The sequence below is a fragment of the Petaurus breviceps genome, unplaced genomic scaffold, assembly GCF_028583685.1.
Source record: "Petaurus breviceps papuanus isolate PSGF00001 unplaced genomic scaffold, PetGlider_PUasm1.0 38, whole genome shotgun sequence".
Classification (NCBI taxonomy): Eukaryota; Metazoa; Chordata; class Mammalia; order Diprotodontia; family Petauridae; genus Petaurus; species Petaurus breviceps.
This window is the reverse complement of record NW_027186304.1, coordinates 38,950,648-38,968,119: the sequence shown is the minus strand read 5'-3', so window position 1 is coordinate 38,968,119 and position 17,472 is coordinate 38,950,648. Positions and strand designations below refer to the sequence as shown.

General features: G+C 38.0%; 1 protein-coding gene across 9 annotated transcripts; it reads left to right on the top strand.

Moving 5' to 3' along the window:
• Positions 1 to 68: 68 nt before the first annotated feature.
• On the top strand, positions 69 to 16,592 carry LOC138170464 (RNA-binding motif protein, X chromosome-like). 9 transcript variants are annotated; one of them, XM_069099818.1, is made up of 9 exons: positions 103 to 398; positions 8,114 to 8,233; positions 10,959 to 11,065; positions 12,308 to 12,473; positions 13,548 to 13,700; positions 15,206 to 15,320; positions 15,392 to 15,517; positions 15,606 to 15,694; positions 16,021 to 16,474. In XM_069099818.1, the coding sequence occupies exons 3-9, from the start codon at positions 10,967 to 10,969 to the stop codon at positions 16,326 to 16,328; spliced, it is 1,056 nt and encodes a 351-aa protein (XP_068955919.1). In that variant the 5' UTR covers positions 103 to 398; positions 8,114 to 8,233; positions 10,959 to 10,966; the 3' UTR covers positions 16,329 to 16,474. The 9 variants fall into 9 exon arrangements, with proteins under 9 accessions (XP_068955916.1, XP_068955915.1, XP_068955914.1 ...); XM_069099814.1 differs by lacking the exon at positions 12,308 to 12,473 and having other exon boundaries at positions 86 to 260; positions 16,021 to 16,592; XM_069099813.1 differs by lacking the exon at positions 12,308 to 12,473 and having other exon boundaries at positions 86 to 398; positions 16,021 to 16,592.
• Positions 16,593 to 17,472: the final 880 nt, after the last annotated feature.

Here is a 17,472-nt window from a genome sequence, read left to right as displayed (position 1 = left end):
GCGGAGCTCATTACCGCATGCAAAGCGCTTTACGTCCAGTCTGCGGAGCGCTTTACCGCATGCAGAGCGCTTTACGTCCAGTCTGCGGAGCGCTTTACGTTCAGTCTGCGGAGCGCTTTACGTCTCTTCCCTCCCCGGTCTGGTAGTGGAGAGAGCCCTTGCTAGGACTGGAATTCCACCCTGCCCCAGACACGTGGCATCTGTGGGAGCCCTGAGCAAGTCACACAACCTCTGCCTGCTTCGTTTTCCTCTATAGTAAAGTAGGACAAACAGTACTGATCGGTATCATTGCTATAGGTCTTTAAGGGTTGCAAAAGCGCTTTGCAAATATTCCATTTGATCCTCATAACTGAGAAGTTACTTCCATTTTACAAATGAAGAAACTGAGGCAGCTGGAGGTGGGGGCTTGTTTTTGTTTATTTTTAAGGGACTTGTCTAAGACCACACACTCTCAAGCATCCGAGGCAGGATTTGAACTCGGTTTTTTCTAGACTCCGGCTCCATCATTGCTGCCACCGGCCAACTATGATATAACGGGATCTTTCTCCGAGGGTCGTTGAATTCAGATGAGATGAGGGGATTCTTTGTGAACCTCGGAGCTCATTCTCTATAGATGCTAAAGATGCTCCTTGCCCTGATGGGCCCCTGTCTGGTCTCTTACCAAGCTGGGAAGGCATGAGGCAGTCCTTGCTGCTGAGGAGCTCAGTCTAATAGAGAACACCTGCCAACAGCTAGGGACACATAAAACATACGTGATAAACTGGGGATTGTTTCTGGAGGGAGGAGCTAAGGTGGAGGAGGACTGAGAAAGGCTTCTTGCAGAAAGTGAGAGTTCAGCTGAGACGCAAAGGAAGCCAGGATGCAGAGAAGAGGAGGGGTATTGTTCTAGGCTTGAAGGACAGTCAGGGAAAATGAAGTCTGGAGAGAGTGTTTGGTTCGAGGAAGAGCAGAAAGGCCAAGTGGCACTGCATCTTAGAGGGTATGGGCATTTAAGAAAACCAGAAAGAAGGGACCTGGGTTCAGGTTCTGCCTCAGATGCTTACCAGCTGCATGAGCCTGGGTTATTTAACCTCCCCAGGACTTGATTTCTTGCTTAAAAAAATGACCAGATTAGATTAAATGGCCTCTGGGGTAACTCCCAGCTTTAGCTCCATGATCATATTGTTCAAAGTACTTTTCCAGATGTGTCTTCAGGATCTCCTCTCCTTTAATCATGGGAACAAAAAAGTTTGATTCAATTTAATTAAACATTTTGTTGGGTGCTTGTTAAGTGCAAATCACTGATGAAAGACAAAAATAAGTCTCCCCTGGAGAAGTTTACATTCTGAGTAGAAGGTGGAGGGACTATATATACAAATAAGTATGAAATACATACAAAGTAATACCTAATTTCTAGAGGGAACTACATCTAATCTGGGATCAGAAGAGATTTCATGGGAGAGGCAACATCTGAAGATGTGCTCCCAACAACCCTGTCAGGTACTAATATTATCCCCATTCTATAAATGAGGAAACTGAGTCTAGTAAGTATCTGAAGTAGAATTTGAACTTGTTCTCCTGACTTACAATTCTACGTATGTACCGTGCCAGCTATCTGCCTCCATGAAGTTACCAACTTCACTGATGAGGTCACCAAGTGAAAGAGTACAGAAAGAGAAGAAGACCCAGAGCAGAACCTTGGGGAATACCCACAGTAAGAACTATCAAAGGAGTGCTTGAAGGAGGAGTTGGAAAAGTAGAGGGAGAACCAGGAAAGAACTGTATCCCCCCCCAAAAAAAACAACCCTAGAGAGGAGACAGTATCCAGGAGGAGAATGATCAATAGTATCAAATAGTATAAGGAAGTCAAGAAGGATGAGGAATGAGAAAAGGCCATTAGATTTGTCAGTTATGAGATCACTGGTAACTAAAGAGTGTAGCTTCGGTTGAATGATTAAATGAGAAATCAGATTGAAGTGGGTATAGATGAAAATCACAGGAGAGGAATTTACATAGCACTGTCAAAAAGTTTAACTAAGAAGAGGAAAAAAGATTTGAGATTGTAACCCATGGATATAAGATCACATGAGGGTTTTTGAAGGGTGACAGAGATGTGGGTGTGCTTGTACAATGGAGAGCTTGAACTTGAGAGACGATAGGGATGACAGTGGGGACAGTTCACTAGGAGGAAGGAACTGAGACCAAGGGCACATATCCAGCATTGGCAAATATTAAAACTACCTCTTCACATGAAACTTAAGTGAAAGAAGAAATAGAGGGAAGAAGGGGAATGAAAGGATAATTTTTGTAATCTATTGTTTTGATATTTCTTGTTGTTTAATTTAGTGATTGTTTTTTATTGGCCCGTCCTAATTTTCAGGGCTTTCAGTTCTTGGGCAATGTTTCCTACTGTGTATTTTAAGGTATCAATTCCCCTTGCCATTCTTCCTTTCACTCCCTTTCCCAGTCATTTGATTTTGAGTCTCTTACTTCAATTCTTCATGGTAATATGCTTATAATTCTTATGGCTAGGATATTTTTTTCCTGAGGTTCTTCTTGGAACTGTTGTGGGGTTGCTGTCTTCTTCAGGATTTATCCCTTAAGCATTTCTCAGTTCATAGTATTGAGCACTGTCTTTGTTGGGCTAATATCAGTAGCCTCATTGTCTAGGTTGAGGAGCCTCTCCCTGAGTTAATATCCCATCCCAGACTCTTAAATGGTAGTAGGGGCAGGTCCACCTTGGTCCCACGTGGAGTGGCCAAAACTAGATCCTTCCTTCTGTAGGAATTGTTTGGCTTTTTCTCCTACTGTGGTTCAGGCCTAGGCTTTATGGACTGGGCCAGGAACACCTAGACAATGTTCATAGCCTTTCTTCTACTGTAGCCAGGACTCCAAGTGACTCTTACCACTAGGGTCTTTTTTTTCTAGTGGTGTGGGATTTCTGGGCTAACCACTGAACTCTAAACAGAGGTTTTCCCTTGTTTCCTTGAATATTTGGGGCCACTCTCCACCTTGCTGGACTCCATAGGATCCTTTTTCCTTTCTGTTTCTATTAGACTTTTAGGACTCTTGCCTTAGGACCACCACCTCGACTGATCTCCTTCTGGGACCCTTTCCGCTACTGTTGGATTCTTGTCACAGAACTCAGAAGGGATCCTCTGCTGAGCTCTGGTTAGGGCTCACTCTCCTTCAGAGTTCTGTATCTAGGCCACCCTTCTAGAAAGGTTCTGCCTGTGACTGTTGCCCACTTAGGAGCTCCTGGATTCTCCTGCCATTGAGCTCCAGAGTCACCTTGGGCTATTCTCTGCCTTAAGACTTCCTCCTGGCATTGAATTCCCAGGCTACCAATCCCTCCCCCCAATAACCCTCCCCAACACTGAGTTCTACTTGGCTTACTTCTGGCCATTCTATTTACTGGGAGCCCCTCTCTGGTTCCTATGGGGCTGTTTTGCCTACCCTGGCTTGTCAACTTCAGGGTATTTGTATGATCTGCAGGATCTTCACCATCATTCTGTGAAATCCTGGGCTAGGAAGAGGAATCTACAACTGATTCTCCTCGTTTCTTTTTAAAGTGGTACCTTTTTAAAGCTTTATTGGAGGTGTTTGTGGGGCATTTGGATTTTTCTAGGTCCTAGTATTCCACTCTCATCACCAAAACAGGATATGCTTATATATTAAGTCACCCTGGTGTGGAAGTCACTAAAAACTTGGGCATTCCAACCGAAAAGTGATAAAAACTTGGCATAGGCTAGGTATGCCAAGTCTGAGTGCCCTCTCAAAAGCTCATTGCTAAAATCTTTTCCTTTCTTGCTGTAGCCTTGTATCCTAGTGAATAAGGTGCAGTGCTATTCGTTATATATTAACGAATGATCTTTGACAGATGTTGGATAAAACATAGAATACAGAGTTTTTCTTCCATGCTTGGTAGATATTGAAGATATACACACATATACATGCATGTATATATGTATGTATGCATGCACATGCACACATGTTTACATCTGTGTATAACAGGAATGTATGTGTATCTGTATATATACATAAATATATATTTACATATCTGTATGACAGGAATATATTTCACTGTAATACTTCTATGACGTTTGACTTTGTATTTACTATATCAGTGTCAGCTACATGTTGTATGAAAATCATTTAGTCAATCAATAAACATGTATTAAAAGCCTATTATCTGCCAGGCATTGTGCTAAGTGCTGAGGGTACAAATAAAGGTATAAGATGGTTCATGCTCTCAAGGAGCTCACTTTCTAATGGAGGAGATGACATGAAAACCATCTTGTGTAAACAAAATATATAGAGGTTGAATTGGAAATAATCAAACAGAGGGAAGGTACTAGAATTAAGAAGGATCAAGACTGATATCCTATAGAAGGTGGAATTTTAGTTAGGACTTGAAGGAAGCCAAGGAAGTCAGGAGGCAGAGATGAGGAAGGAGAAAATTCGAGGCAAGAGGGATAGCCAGAGAAAATACCTGGAGTTAAGAGATGGAGGAAAAATAAGGAGGCTAGTATCCCTGGTTTGCAGAATATGTAAAGGGGAGGAAGGTTTAAGGTGTAATAAGACCAAAAAGATGGGAAGTGGGCAAATTTTAAAGGGCTTTGAATGCCAAACAGAGATTTTTAATTTGATCCTGGAGGTGATAAAGAGGCATTGGAATTTATTGAGTAACACATATAGTCTCCTTGCCACCTTATCTAAATATTCTGAGTTCTATTCTATTTGCGTGCTCCCCTACAAAATATGTGCCCTATCTCACCACATCTATATCTCTCCCATCATGGTTTTTTCTCCTCACCAAGGAACTAGTTAAGTGTAAAATTCTTTTTTCTAGATTCTCAAGTACAATGATTATGCATCCTCCCATTCTATCCAATAATCTACCAAGCACCTTGTAAACTTGTCTTACCTACTCAATCAATGGGTCTCTCTATATACCTGCTGTTTCTTTACATACATTTTTATGTCAGCCAATCACCCTTTTTTTCTATTTCATCAAGTCACCCTGGTGTGGAAGTCACTAAAAACTTGGGCATTCCAACCGAAAAGTGATAAAAACTTGGCATAGGCTAGGTATGCCAAGTCTGAGTGCCCTCTCAAAAGCTCATTGCTAAAATCTTTTCCTTTCTTGCTGTAGCCTTGTATCCTAGTGAATAAGGTGCAGTGCTATCCTTTCTTTGATCTGAGTGCACCCTGCTCCCCCCCACCTCATGTTATGCCCTAGTGATTTCTTTGTATGAGTTTAAATGTACTGCAACAAAGGTTTATTGCTATAAGAATTTACTGCCTCTGATTCTTTAGTGAAACTTTGTACATCCAGAGAAGGTTGAAACTGACTGGACAACATCTTATTCTTTTTGGATTACTTACCTTGTAGAATTTTAAGTTACAGAACCCTAAAATATTCTTTCTCTGAAAACTTTGAAATTTGTTTTCCCAATGTCAAGAGGATGGATCATACTATGTTCAGTCTCCCCCTCTGTTCTGGGCCATGCCTGACTGAAATCAGTTCAGTGATCCAGGCTCAGAATTGCTAAGAAATGGGACCACATGACATATGTAATCAATCAATCAATAAACATTTATTAGGTACCTACTATGTACCAGGCACTATACTAAGCACTAGGAATACAAAAAGAAACAAAAGCCAGACCCTGCTCTCAAGGACTTACAATCTAATAGGGGAGACAACATGCAAATAAACATATGCAAAGCAATGCTGGACAAGATAAATAGGAAAGAAAAGAGAGAAGGCACTGGAATTAAGAGGGGTTGAGGGAGACTTCCTGGAGAAGGGGGGATTTTAGTTGGGACTTAAAGGAAGCCAGGGAGATCAGGGTGGAGCAGGGAGAGTGTTCCAGACATGGGGGAGAGCCAGAGAAAATTCCCAGAGCCAAAAAATGGTATGTCTTCATTACCAAAAAGCAAGAAGACCAAGGGGTCACTAGATGGAAGAGTATATGTTGAAGAATAAAATATAAGATGGGAAGGAAGGAGAGGACTAGGTTTTGGAGGACTTTGAACAACAGAGGGTTTTGCATTTGATAGGGAGTCTATTGAAGTCTATTGAATAAGGGATTGACATGACCCAACCATTAGAAAAATTACTTTAGTGGCTGAATGGAGAATGGATTGGAGTGGGGGGAGGAGACTTAATGTAGGCAGATCTACCAGAAGGCTATTGCAATAATGAAGGCATGAGAGGGTGTGAGGGATAATTTGCAGTGAAGTTTCCTCATTCTGAAAAATCAAATCTAGAGTGGCTTCAGCATCCACTAAGCCTAAGTTTAAAAGTCACCATACATTGCAGGAATCTGGGATTTAGAGCAATGGAGACCCTCCCCAGAGCCACCTCAGCATAAGATATGCCAAATAAGGACAGAAGTACTTTCTCAAATGTACATTGGGTGATCTGTTTCCTTGTTCTGGTACTTGAGGTAGATTGCCGCACTTAGATTGTACATTGGAAGAAAAGGGTCTGGAGAGGGGTGTGAGAGAATTCCACATTAGGGCTTTATAACTTTGCCATTTCCTTTTGTAAATTGCTTCTCCTCCCTGCCCATTTGTCAGGAGGGTGGACCTTCTTTTCTGCTTCCTACCTTGAGAAACCTCTGAGTATTATTTGGATACGAATTTCTGTTGCACACAGTTTTTGGGGTGCACACAGAGGGAAAAAAAATCAAGGCATAAGATAATGAAGGCCTGCACTAGATTTGTCAGAAAGACTAATAAAATTGTATAAATTGGTTTATGTGGGGCCTTTTTTCCCCTTATTGACTTCTTTGGAATATATGTTTAACAGTGAGATCTTTGGATACAACAATATGGACATTTTAATTTCTCTCTCTCTTCTCTTTTTCCATCATTCTCTCTGTCTCTGTCTCTCTCAATTTCAAGTAGTTTTCCAGAAAGGCCTTATCAACAGTGTACTACTTACTGTGCCTGTCTTCTGGAAGCCCTTCTAATGATGAGGGATAGCTCCCTCTAGGTTCAGCAGGAACTCTGATCTTATCTAAGACCAGAAAACCTGCAATAGCATCTGGAAAGAATTCAAGGTCTCAGGCTTAATTGGAATGAGAGTTGTAGAAGCTTATTGTTATGCTAAGCGGGCAAGAGTCCTTTAGGGGACCTGCAAGTGAGAGGGGTACATGCTTTTACTTTTAAAGGGTAGGGCTGCCATTGTCAGGGCTGAGGAAGGAACCTCAGTGCATAGATAAAGGTTAGAGATGACCGAGAGGAACTTGTGACTTTAGTGCATAGATAGTTTAGATGACATTTGGGCCAGACCGGAGGAGACATGAAGAGATTAAGTAAGAACAAAGGAGTCACAAGTTGTTGCCTAGGCAGAGTGCAGATAGGGGGAAGGGGCAGAGTTTGACGATACAAATTGCAGTTACAATTGTACAAACTGGTTTTACAAATTGATGTTACAAATTGATTTAGACCCCAGGTACCCCATCACTAACATTCTTTCTTTTTTCATTAAAATTCAATTTTATTCTCAGTTCCAAATTTACTCCTTCTCCCTTACCTTCCCATTGAGAAGGCAAGAAAATAGAACCCATTACAAATATTTTTAGTCATGCAAAACTAATTTCACTATTAGATGTACATTACTTCCATCTTTCATCAATATTGCCAATTTTCTGAGTGAGATGTGAAATCTCAGATGTTTTGATTTGATTAGTCCTGTTATTGGTGATTTGGGACAATCTTCCATGTGGTTGTTAATTATTTGTAATCCTTCTTTTGAGAACTATTTATTCATGCTGTTATTTTCTTTGGGTCCTGACTAGTTATTATCAATAAATAAGACAGTACAGGATAAAGACACAGGAAAACTGACATTCACTTTAGTGGGACTCACTTCATCAGTAGGTTATGGGCATATATGTCTGAAACTCTGACAGACTCTGTCCGGGGAATGTGGGAGGGGGGCGGTCAGAGCAGGTACAACATTAAGCAAGAAAAGGCACTTGTTACAACAAAAGAGAAGATATGCATTATAAAGGAAAGAATGTGTCTTTGTAACATTTAAGTCATTTATACTATACCAAAGGAAGCAGTACCTTCTTTATCAGTGGTTAATAAACCTACTCTGTGCTTTATCTGATAGGATAAAAAGAACTGGACAACTTCCTTGACTTATCAGCCTGAGTTTTCTTGTGTAGTCATAAAACTTGAATTGACTGAAGGGAGATATTGAAACAGAAATCTGCTTAAAGCTTTTCCTGCAGTAAGTGTCTGAGGCATCACATAGTTAAAATAAGGATAAATACAAGATAAAATAGAGTTAGTTACTTCACTTACTACGTGTCAGGCACACACACACATATACATACCACACGTGCAGAATAAATAGGAAAAATTTAAAAGAAGGAAGGCACTAGAAATAAGAGGGGTTTGGAAAGGCAGTGTGTAAAAGATGGGAATTTTAGTTGCAACTTGAAGGAAACTAAGGAAATCACTGGCTTTCTTCCAAGCATGGAGGATAGCCAGAGAAAATGCCCAGAGCTGAGATATGGTGAGTCTTGTTCAAGGAACAGCTAGGAGACCAGTGTCACTAGATCAAAGAGGATGTGGTAGGCAGTGAGGTATAAGAACACTGGAAAGGTCAGGAGGGAGGGGTGTGGGGAAGTGTTGATTTTTAATTACTTTAAACACTAAACAGAGAGTTTTGTATTTGATTCTGGAAGGGATAGGGAATCGCTGGAGTTTATTGAGTAGGGGGATAACATGGTTGGATCTACACTTTAGGAAAATAACTTTGGCAGCTAAATGAAAGATGGATTGAAGATGGGGAGAAATGAGATAGGCAGATCCCACCAGCAGGCTATTGCAGTAGTCCATTGGGGGGAAAGGGAAGATAATGAGGAATTCAATATGGCACTTAGGTTGGATTCATGAGAAACTGGGAGGATGCTGTTGCCTTGGAAAGTAATAGCAGGGGTAGGGATTTTTTCTGGGGAAAAAATAATGAATTCAATTTCTGAGTTGGAAGGAACCTTGGAGATCTTCTAGTCAAACACTCCCATTTTATAGATGAAGAAACTGAGGTCCAGAGGAGTTCATTGACTTTTACAAAGTCATACATCAATGAGCTGAGCTGAGAATTGAATCTTAATTATCTGACTCCAAATCTAGCATATTTTCCACATTGCTGGTCTAAATTTTTTTTTTCCATACTGCATTATAGCTTTCCAGTAGTTCTTGTTACATAGAGAATCTTCCCCCTCCCCCCCAAAGTCATTTATGCTCTTAGGTTTATGGAACACAGATGTTGTTGAGTTTATGTTTCTAATTCTTTTTTTTTTTTTTAAAGCAATCGGGGTTAAATAACTTGCTCAAGGTTACATGGCCAGCCACCTCTGGGTGTGGTGCTGAGTATCTGAGCCCATTCAGGGATCATCCCAACACTGGGGCCGGTGCTCTTACTCGCTGACCTACCTGGCCGCCCCTAAGCAATTGGGGTTAAGTAACTTGCTCAAGGTTACACGGCCAGGTGTTTCTGGGTAGGTGCTAAGTGTCTGAGCCCGGGATTCGATCTCCAGGTCTTCTCAACACTGGAGCCGGTGCTCTTACTCGCTGTGCTACCTGGCTGCCCCAATTGTTTCTAATTCTTATTTGTCTAGTCCATCCCACTGAGCTACTTTTTAATTTTTTAACTGGTACCAGATAGTTGTGGTAATTACTGCTTTATAAGATCATTCAAAGCCTGAAGGTGCTATTCCTCCTTTATTCTTAAGATACTCTACCTTTTGTTCCTCCAAAGGAATTTTGTTATTTTTGGGGGGGGGCTCCGTGAAGGACTTTGATTGGTATAGCACCAAATCTGTGAAGAAATTAGGTAGAATTATATTTTTTAATAATTTTTGTGCGGTCTAATTATAATTAGTAAATATTCCTTCAATAATTTAAGCAAGGTCATTCTTTATGGCTCTAAAGCAAAGGGTTGACAAACTAAACTATGCTCCAGAGCCAAATTCCACCTTCTGCCTGTTTTTATAAGGTCTAAGAGCTAAGAATGTTCTTTATATTTTTGAGTAAAATAAAAACTATTTAAAAATATTAAAAAAAAAATTTGGTTCACCTCTCAAAATGGCTGATATGCTTAATTTGGTGTAGGACTGTAGTTTCTAGGCCTCTGCTTTAAAGAATGTTATTGTTTTTTTTATATGTTTTAAGTGTGTCTTGGTAGATTGACTACCAGATATCTCATTATTTCATAGTTATTTTGAATGAGGGATCCCATTCTATTATTTCTTCCTGGTTTTTGTTAAGGTTAGTTAGGGATGCTGATGGTTGTTGTGGATTTACTTTCTATCTTGCTACTTTGCTAAAACTTTTATTCAAATTGATTTCTTTACTGATCCTCTGGCATTCTCTAGGTATGCCATTATTATCATTTAGAAAGAAGGATAATTTTGTCTCCTCTTTGTCAACATTCTTGCTTTTAATTTCTTTTGTCTATTGCTATAGTTGGTATTTCTGTCAAAGAATAGTGGAGGGGTCTCATCTTTACTTTATATTTGTATTATTGGAAAAACATATTTTTCCCCATTTTAAATAATACTAGCTTTTAATTTTAGAGATATAGTCTTTATCATATTAAAACAGGGCCTTTACATGCATCCTCCAAAATAAATGTTGAATTTATGTTAAAGGCTTTTTGGTAATCTTATCACTATTATGTGGATTTGTTTGTTTTTGTTTCAAATATGATTGTTTATATTAGTCGGTTTCTTCATCTATAGATTCTGTGCTTTTCAATCCATTTTGTACAACTCTCCCAACAAATTATACTTCTCAAAATAGTACTTTATCAAGCATGAAATTGGTTCTACTCTACAAGTAGAACCAAATATAATAATGAAATATGTTGAAACATGAAAAACCTTACATTCAGTATTTCAAAATTTCTTTAATATGTTAAAATTTCTTTTAAAAACTGTTTGTTTCAGTCTTGTTGATGAAAGATTGGGAAACCCACAAATCCAGAGGCTTTGCTTTTGTTACTTTTGAGAACCCTGCTGATGCAAAAGAAGCTGCAAGAGACATGAATGGAAAGGTAGTTTTGCAACTCTAAATTTATTTCAGACTTCTAATTCAGACATTCTTCTAATCTATTCCACTTACAATACCCAAAATGTCGGTAGAGTTTCTTGCTGCATGGTCTAAAAAAACGCCAATCTTTAATTTTTAAAGTTTTTCCAAATTTCACATGACTTAATATTTTCCAAGATAATTTTTTTTAAGGAATCGCTTCCATTTTTTTGTCTTCATCAAAGTCTCTTGTCATTTGCTTTAAACATGAATTGTATATATCCTACTTTTAATGTATCCTCCTTTATTTTGTCGGGATGATCTTCTATGAACAACACTTTCCCTTTCTATGAAAATAGATGACAGTGGTTTAAGCAACATCGTTTATTCCACAGATTTTCTAGTATATAATCAATTACAGTATTCCATCACATTTAATCCTTAAAACCCTTGTTTCAATGTATTTTTAAAATTATTTCAGTTCAAACTAATTTCTCCTTTTTCAATTCCTGTCAAACAGTTGAAATGGATGGTAGCAAATCAGCAAAGGAGATAGACAGTGATTTTTTTAGACAGTTAATTTTTCCTCTTTAAAAAAAGGAATAATGTACTTCATGGTATATGTTTACTTTTGTGATGTTAGTGTACACCTAGGGCCAAGGAAAATGAAGACAATTTCCGTTTTTTAACTCTGCTTTTTGTAATTATTGTTACATATAAAATATTAACAAGTCAAGCTACTATCCATAGCAATGCTTAAAAATGATCAGAACATATAAAATGTATTTTGTTTAAAATTAGTTTGAATAATTGATTTCAAATTTGGTCACCGTGATTCATATTTACTTTTCTGTTTGCAAAGTTCATTTTTGCCTCACAACAGCCCTGTGAAGTGGGATGATGAAAAAAACTGAGGAACCAGAGAGGTTACTTTAGTTTAATTGTGTGCACCTAGTAAGTGGCTTAGTTGGGCTTACTCACTTGGTATCTTACAGTTTTTTCTACCACATAACCTCATTTCTAATTAGGAAGCAGATCAAGGTGGCTGTCGGTCCTTTTTTTTTTTTTTGCTTGATGCCAGAGGGAGTTCTTAAACTCAGTATAAGAACACCAAACAGGTATTTTTGGGGTTTTTTTTTTTTGAGAGGAAAACATCTCTTGAAAGAAGATTGATAAGGAAAATAACATGTAAAAAAAGTTAAATTTGAAGTGAGCTTTTTGAACTAAAGTTCATTTTAACTTTTGATAAAATAATTATTCCCTTTAGTCCTTAGATGGAAAATCAATTAAGGTGGAACAAGCCACCAAACCATCATTTGAAAGTGGTGGTAGGCAAGGGCCACATCCAAGAAGCAGAGGTCCTCCAAGAGGTCTGAGAGGTGGAAGAGGAGGAAGTGGGGGAGCAAGAGAGCCACCTCGTGGAGGGCACATGGGTAATGTAGTAACCAAATGCCTGAACTGACAGACAAGTACAACACCTTAATTGTTTTTATTAAGTGAGCCTTTGTTTCATCTTAAAACTAAGAAGGAAAAAAAAAACACTTTGTATGTAAATGTGGGTGAAGTTTATTTTCTCGAAAATTAAAATGCAGGTTATTTCATGATCCAAAAAAATTATATGGTAGTTGAAGTTTTGCTATGCTTTTGTTCTCCCTCAAAGGGGAAAAAAGACAAATGCCATTTGAAATTATATCCAATTTGGAAAACGTATTTGAAAAAATGATTTTCGGGGCGGCTAGGTGGCGCAAGTGAGTAAATCCTCGGCCCTAGAGTCAGAAGGACCCAAGTTCGGTTCCCGCCGCAGACACTTAACACCCACACACACACAAAAAAACTAGCCGTGTAACCCTGGGCAAGTTACTTAACCCCAATTGCCCTCCAAAAACAAAAAAAAAAAATGAAATTTTGTTGTATTGCATAAATTATGAGGATTACTAGGTAACACAAAATAAAATTTGATATTGTCGATAAGAGAAATCTTTTTTCAAGAACTCAGAAGATCTATGTCATTAATATGTGTATGAGCTCCACTGATGGAAATAAAAATCTTTCTAAAACCCAGAAAAGGTTTTGTGATTTTAGGCTTCTTGGCCTTATGCTCTAGTCATCATCCATGGAGGCCTCATAGTACAATTTTATTGTTTGGCAGTTTCGGACAGATTTTGTGTACCCTAGTGAAGCACTTAGGAATTCAGGGTCATTTCTTTATGGTATGTGAGATTCATGGTGGGATTGAAATATTTGTGTAATGATTTTATTTATGTTTAGCTGGAAACTAACATTTCTAAAAATGGACTTTTAGTTGGTGGTATATATCAGTCTTTGGTTCAGGTAAATAAATTTAGTATTTTATTGAAAATATATCAGATAAGAAACGGTAGCAACAAATTGATACCAAATTCTATACCATTGCAAAGAATGTATTTAAATTGAAATTCAGTATTGTTGATCATATATTTTGATTCAGTTGATGGTGAACATACTAATGATTTTTTTTCCTTGTATAGATGACAGTGGATATTCTCTTAATGTCAACATGGGTTCTTCCAGGGCACCACTCCCAGTTAAAAGGGGTCCACCTCCACGAAGTGGAGGACCTCCCCCTAAAAGGTCTGCACCTTCTGGACCAGTGCATAGCAGTAGTGGAATGGGAGGAAGAGGTAAATTCTCTGTACATTGGAAAGGTTCATGTGTGTAAAAACCATTTAGGAATAGTAAATTTAGTCAGTAACAAAATTACATTTGGAAGGGAATATTCTTTAGAAGCTCATGTGGAGGACTACCAAATACTAAATTTCTATCATTAAAAAAAAATAACATTTCTTTGAGAAAATAAAAACCTGACATCTATAAAGTATACACATACTTGAAATGTTAATGGTACAAAATTACTCCTAGAAATTATAGAAAAATAGATTTAGGAATAGTTGTTGTGCTCCAGAATCATTATGTCATAGTATAAAAATTCAGGATTAAAAATGGCTAGACTTCTTGTCAGTGAGAAAAGAAGAGTCCAAAGAAACACAATACCACAAGACTATGGGCAGGAGGAAGTTTATGTTGGAATGTACTGGGAGAAAATGGTTTCAAAGGTTAGATGTGGCAAAGTTGTTGTATAGTTTGGATCCCTTCTCTGAATGTTATAAAGTGCATAAAAATACTTATAAAAGTATATAGGACTACAAAAGAAATCAGTTTTATTGAAAGTTATTTTTAAACTTTTTTGAAAATTTTATTAGGCAGAAACTCAATAGAGGAAGAAAAATGTTAAGGGGATAAATAACAGAAGCTGTTTCAGATTCATTTGTTAATTTGGGGGAAAATATGTGTAATTATAGCTGACATTTATGTAGTGCTCTAATGTTTGCAAAACATTTTACGTTTTACTGTCTCAGCAATCCTGAAAGGTAAATTTTTATTCGCTCAGGTAAATAATAATCTATTATTTCCCTATTCTACAGATGATAAAGTTGAGGGAGGGTAAGTGGTTTGCTGAAGGTCACAGCTAGTGTCTGAGGCAAAGTGTGCACTCCAATCTTCCTCATATAAGGCCAAATTTTGTAAGAATTGCATTGCTGCTATTTACCCTGCCTTCTTCAGAGGATAAAATCAAATTAGGAATTGGGAGTTGAAAAGGTAATAGACTAAGGAATATTCTAGGGGGCAGCAACTGATGAGTTTTAAAAAATTGACAAGTAATCTGAAAAAAGCAACAGTTTGAGTGGAAACAGTGGACCAATCATATTGGAGTAGTTGTGAGGTCAGAAATATCATTTATCTAGCAGATATTTCCAGACGTAAGCCCTCCTGACTCATGACAACATTGTGAGTTTTAAGGCTTACTACGTACAAACACGCTGAAGGTTAGAGGGTTTAAATAATTACCAGCTGGTCTCACAGGCATTAAATGTCCTTGTCTGATTAGTCTTCAGTATTCCAGTATCAGTATCCCCTTCTCTTATGTGCATATAAGCTCATGTGCATTTGTATTATTTCTACTTTGACTATTACAATAGTTAGTTTTATCACACCTCGACACTTAGTCAGGTTTAGCGCTACGTATTAAGTCGTTGTCGTTACTTAAATTGGCCTCTTGTGTTTCCATTTCTTTGTTATCACGTAACTACATTACTTCAGATGCTTAAATTTTTCAAATATTTTTGAGGGCCAGTGTCTCGTGGAAGAGATAGCTATGGAGGTCCTGCACGAAGAGAGCCAATGTCATCACGCACAGATGTGTATATATCACCAAGAGATGATGGTTACAGGACTAAAGAGAGGTAAATAAAATAATGTGATATTTTAGTTGAGAAGTCTATTTCATGTTATCTAATTCACCTTTTAATTTTAGTTATTCAAGCAGAGATTATGCAAGTTCTCGGGATACCAGAGATTATGCTCCACTTCCAAGGGACTATACATACCGTGACTATGGCCATTCTAGCTCACGTGATGAGTATACATCTAGAGGATACAGGTCTAGTATCACCAAATTGGTCTGTTTTGTGGAGATGTACATAATTTAAGCTTTAATAGTTTTTACTTAGTAAATTTCCTTGATTTAGTGACCGTGATGGCTACAGTGGAGGTCGTGATAGAGACTATTCAGATCATCCAAGTGGAGGGTCCTACAGAGATTCTTATGAGAGTTATGGTAAGAACCTAATTTTTATCATAAACTACAAGCCCATAGCTCTCTTTAGTAAGTTTTAAGAAAAATACCTCTTTTCAGTTTTTGCTACCTTTAGGAATTTGTCACTTTTATTTTCTAAGTAATTGCTTTAGTTAAACTTTTTTTCTTAGTTAAACTTCAAGTATCCATATTTTGTGTTTTGAATCTTTAAGCATTAAATTGGTTCATTGTCTATATAAATTGGCAGCAAAGATAAATTTTCATGCAAAAGTTAATTAAATATTTCTGTAAAATTAGATCTAAGTGTTGGATATTTACTATTTAATAATTATCTATTGATCCTGCAGGTAACTCCCACAGTGCTCCACCTGGTCGAGGGCCTCCTCCCTCTTATGGAGGAAGTAGTCGCTATGATGATTATAGCCGCACTAGAGATGGATATGGTGAAAGTCGTCGCAGTTACTCAAGTAGCCAAAGTGACATCTATTCAAGTGGTCGTGATCGTGTTGGCAGACAAGAGAGAGGGCTTCCTCCTTCGATGGATAGGGGATATCCTGCCCCTCGTGATTCATGCAGCAGTTCAAGCCGTGGGGCACCAAGAGGTGGTGGCCGTGGGGGAAACCGATCTGAAAGAGGAGGCAGAAGCAGATATTAAGAGAAATACGAGCTTTTTCAACCAAAAATGCCTTCACAAAGAAATTGAGTTGTTTATTTTGTTGTTAACAACTGCAAGGCTGCTGAAGGCTAGTTTTTATTTTGTTCCTCTTAAATTATCCTCTGTGATTTTCTCTTCTTCTGAACGAAAGCTAAAATTGTTTAAAAAAATTTTTTAAGTTCATATTTCATCCGTGCAGTAGTTAAATTATAAAATTTGAAGTTACAGTTGTGGTTTTGAAAATAAAGTTTTTCTGAACTTTGATCGTCTTGCTGAATTTGATGTGCTGATGTTGACATATATGAAATAACTGAATCATCTAAGGTGAAACTTAACTAGTATTGTATACATGTGCATGTGTGTTAAGAATTAACCATCGGGGCAACCAGGTGGTGCAGTGAGTAAGAGTGCCGGCCCGAGAGTCTGGATGACCTGGGACTGAATCCGGGCTCCGATACTTAGCACCACACTTAGAAATAACTGGCCGTGTAACCTTGAGCAAATTACTTAAAAAAAGAACAATATATAAAATTATTGAGTAAATCTAAAATATGACAAATTAAGAATTTTCAAGAAAATATCCTGGACAAATGAATACTTCTGTCATATTGTATTGACTTTACAAAACACCAGATCCTTTAAAATATAAATGCTAAGTAGAATGCTTTAAAAAAAAAATTGGTCATTTTCTCATTGCGAGATAATTTTTTTTGAGGTTTGTAAGAAACATGCAGAAGTAGTGGAAATAATCACACAAAGGAGCTCAGAAGAGGTGAAGATGTGACCTTGGTTACAAAACTTAACAAAGTCCCAACTCAAGTCTCTTGAAATTATTGGCCAAGATGACTTTAGCATTTATCTAGCAGTTTGTTGTACTTGATGGTGGCAGCTAGAAATAGCACTGGGCCAGGAGTCAGGAACACCTGAGTTCAATTAGGTAATAGCTGTGTGACCTCAGGCAAGACAATACATCTGATTGGTATAGGTTTCCTCAGTTAACAGCTGGAGGAGAAAATAGCATATCTGCCAAGAAAACCCCAGGTGGGATCATAAAAGAATTAGATGTGACTGAAATTATAGCACCAACCGGGAATATCAAAACCAAATGATACCTGCCTTTCAACTGTAATCTGACATGAGATAT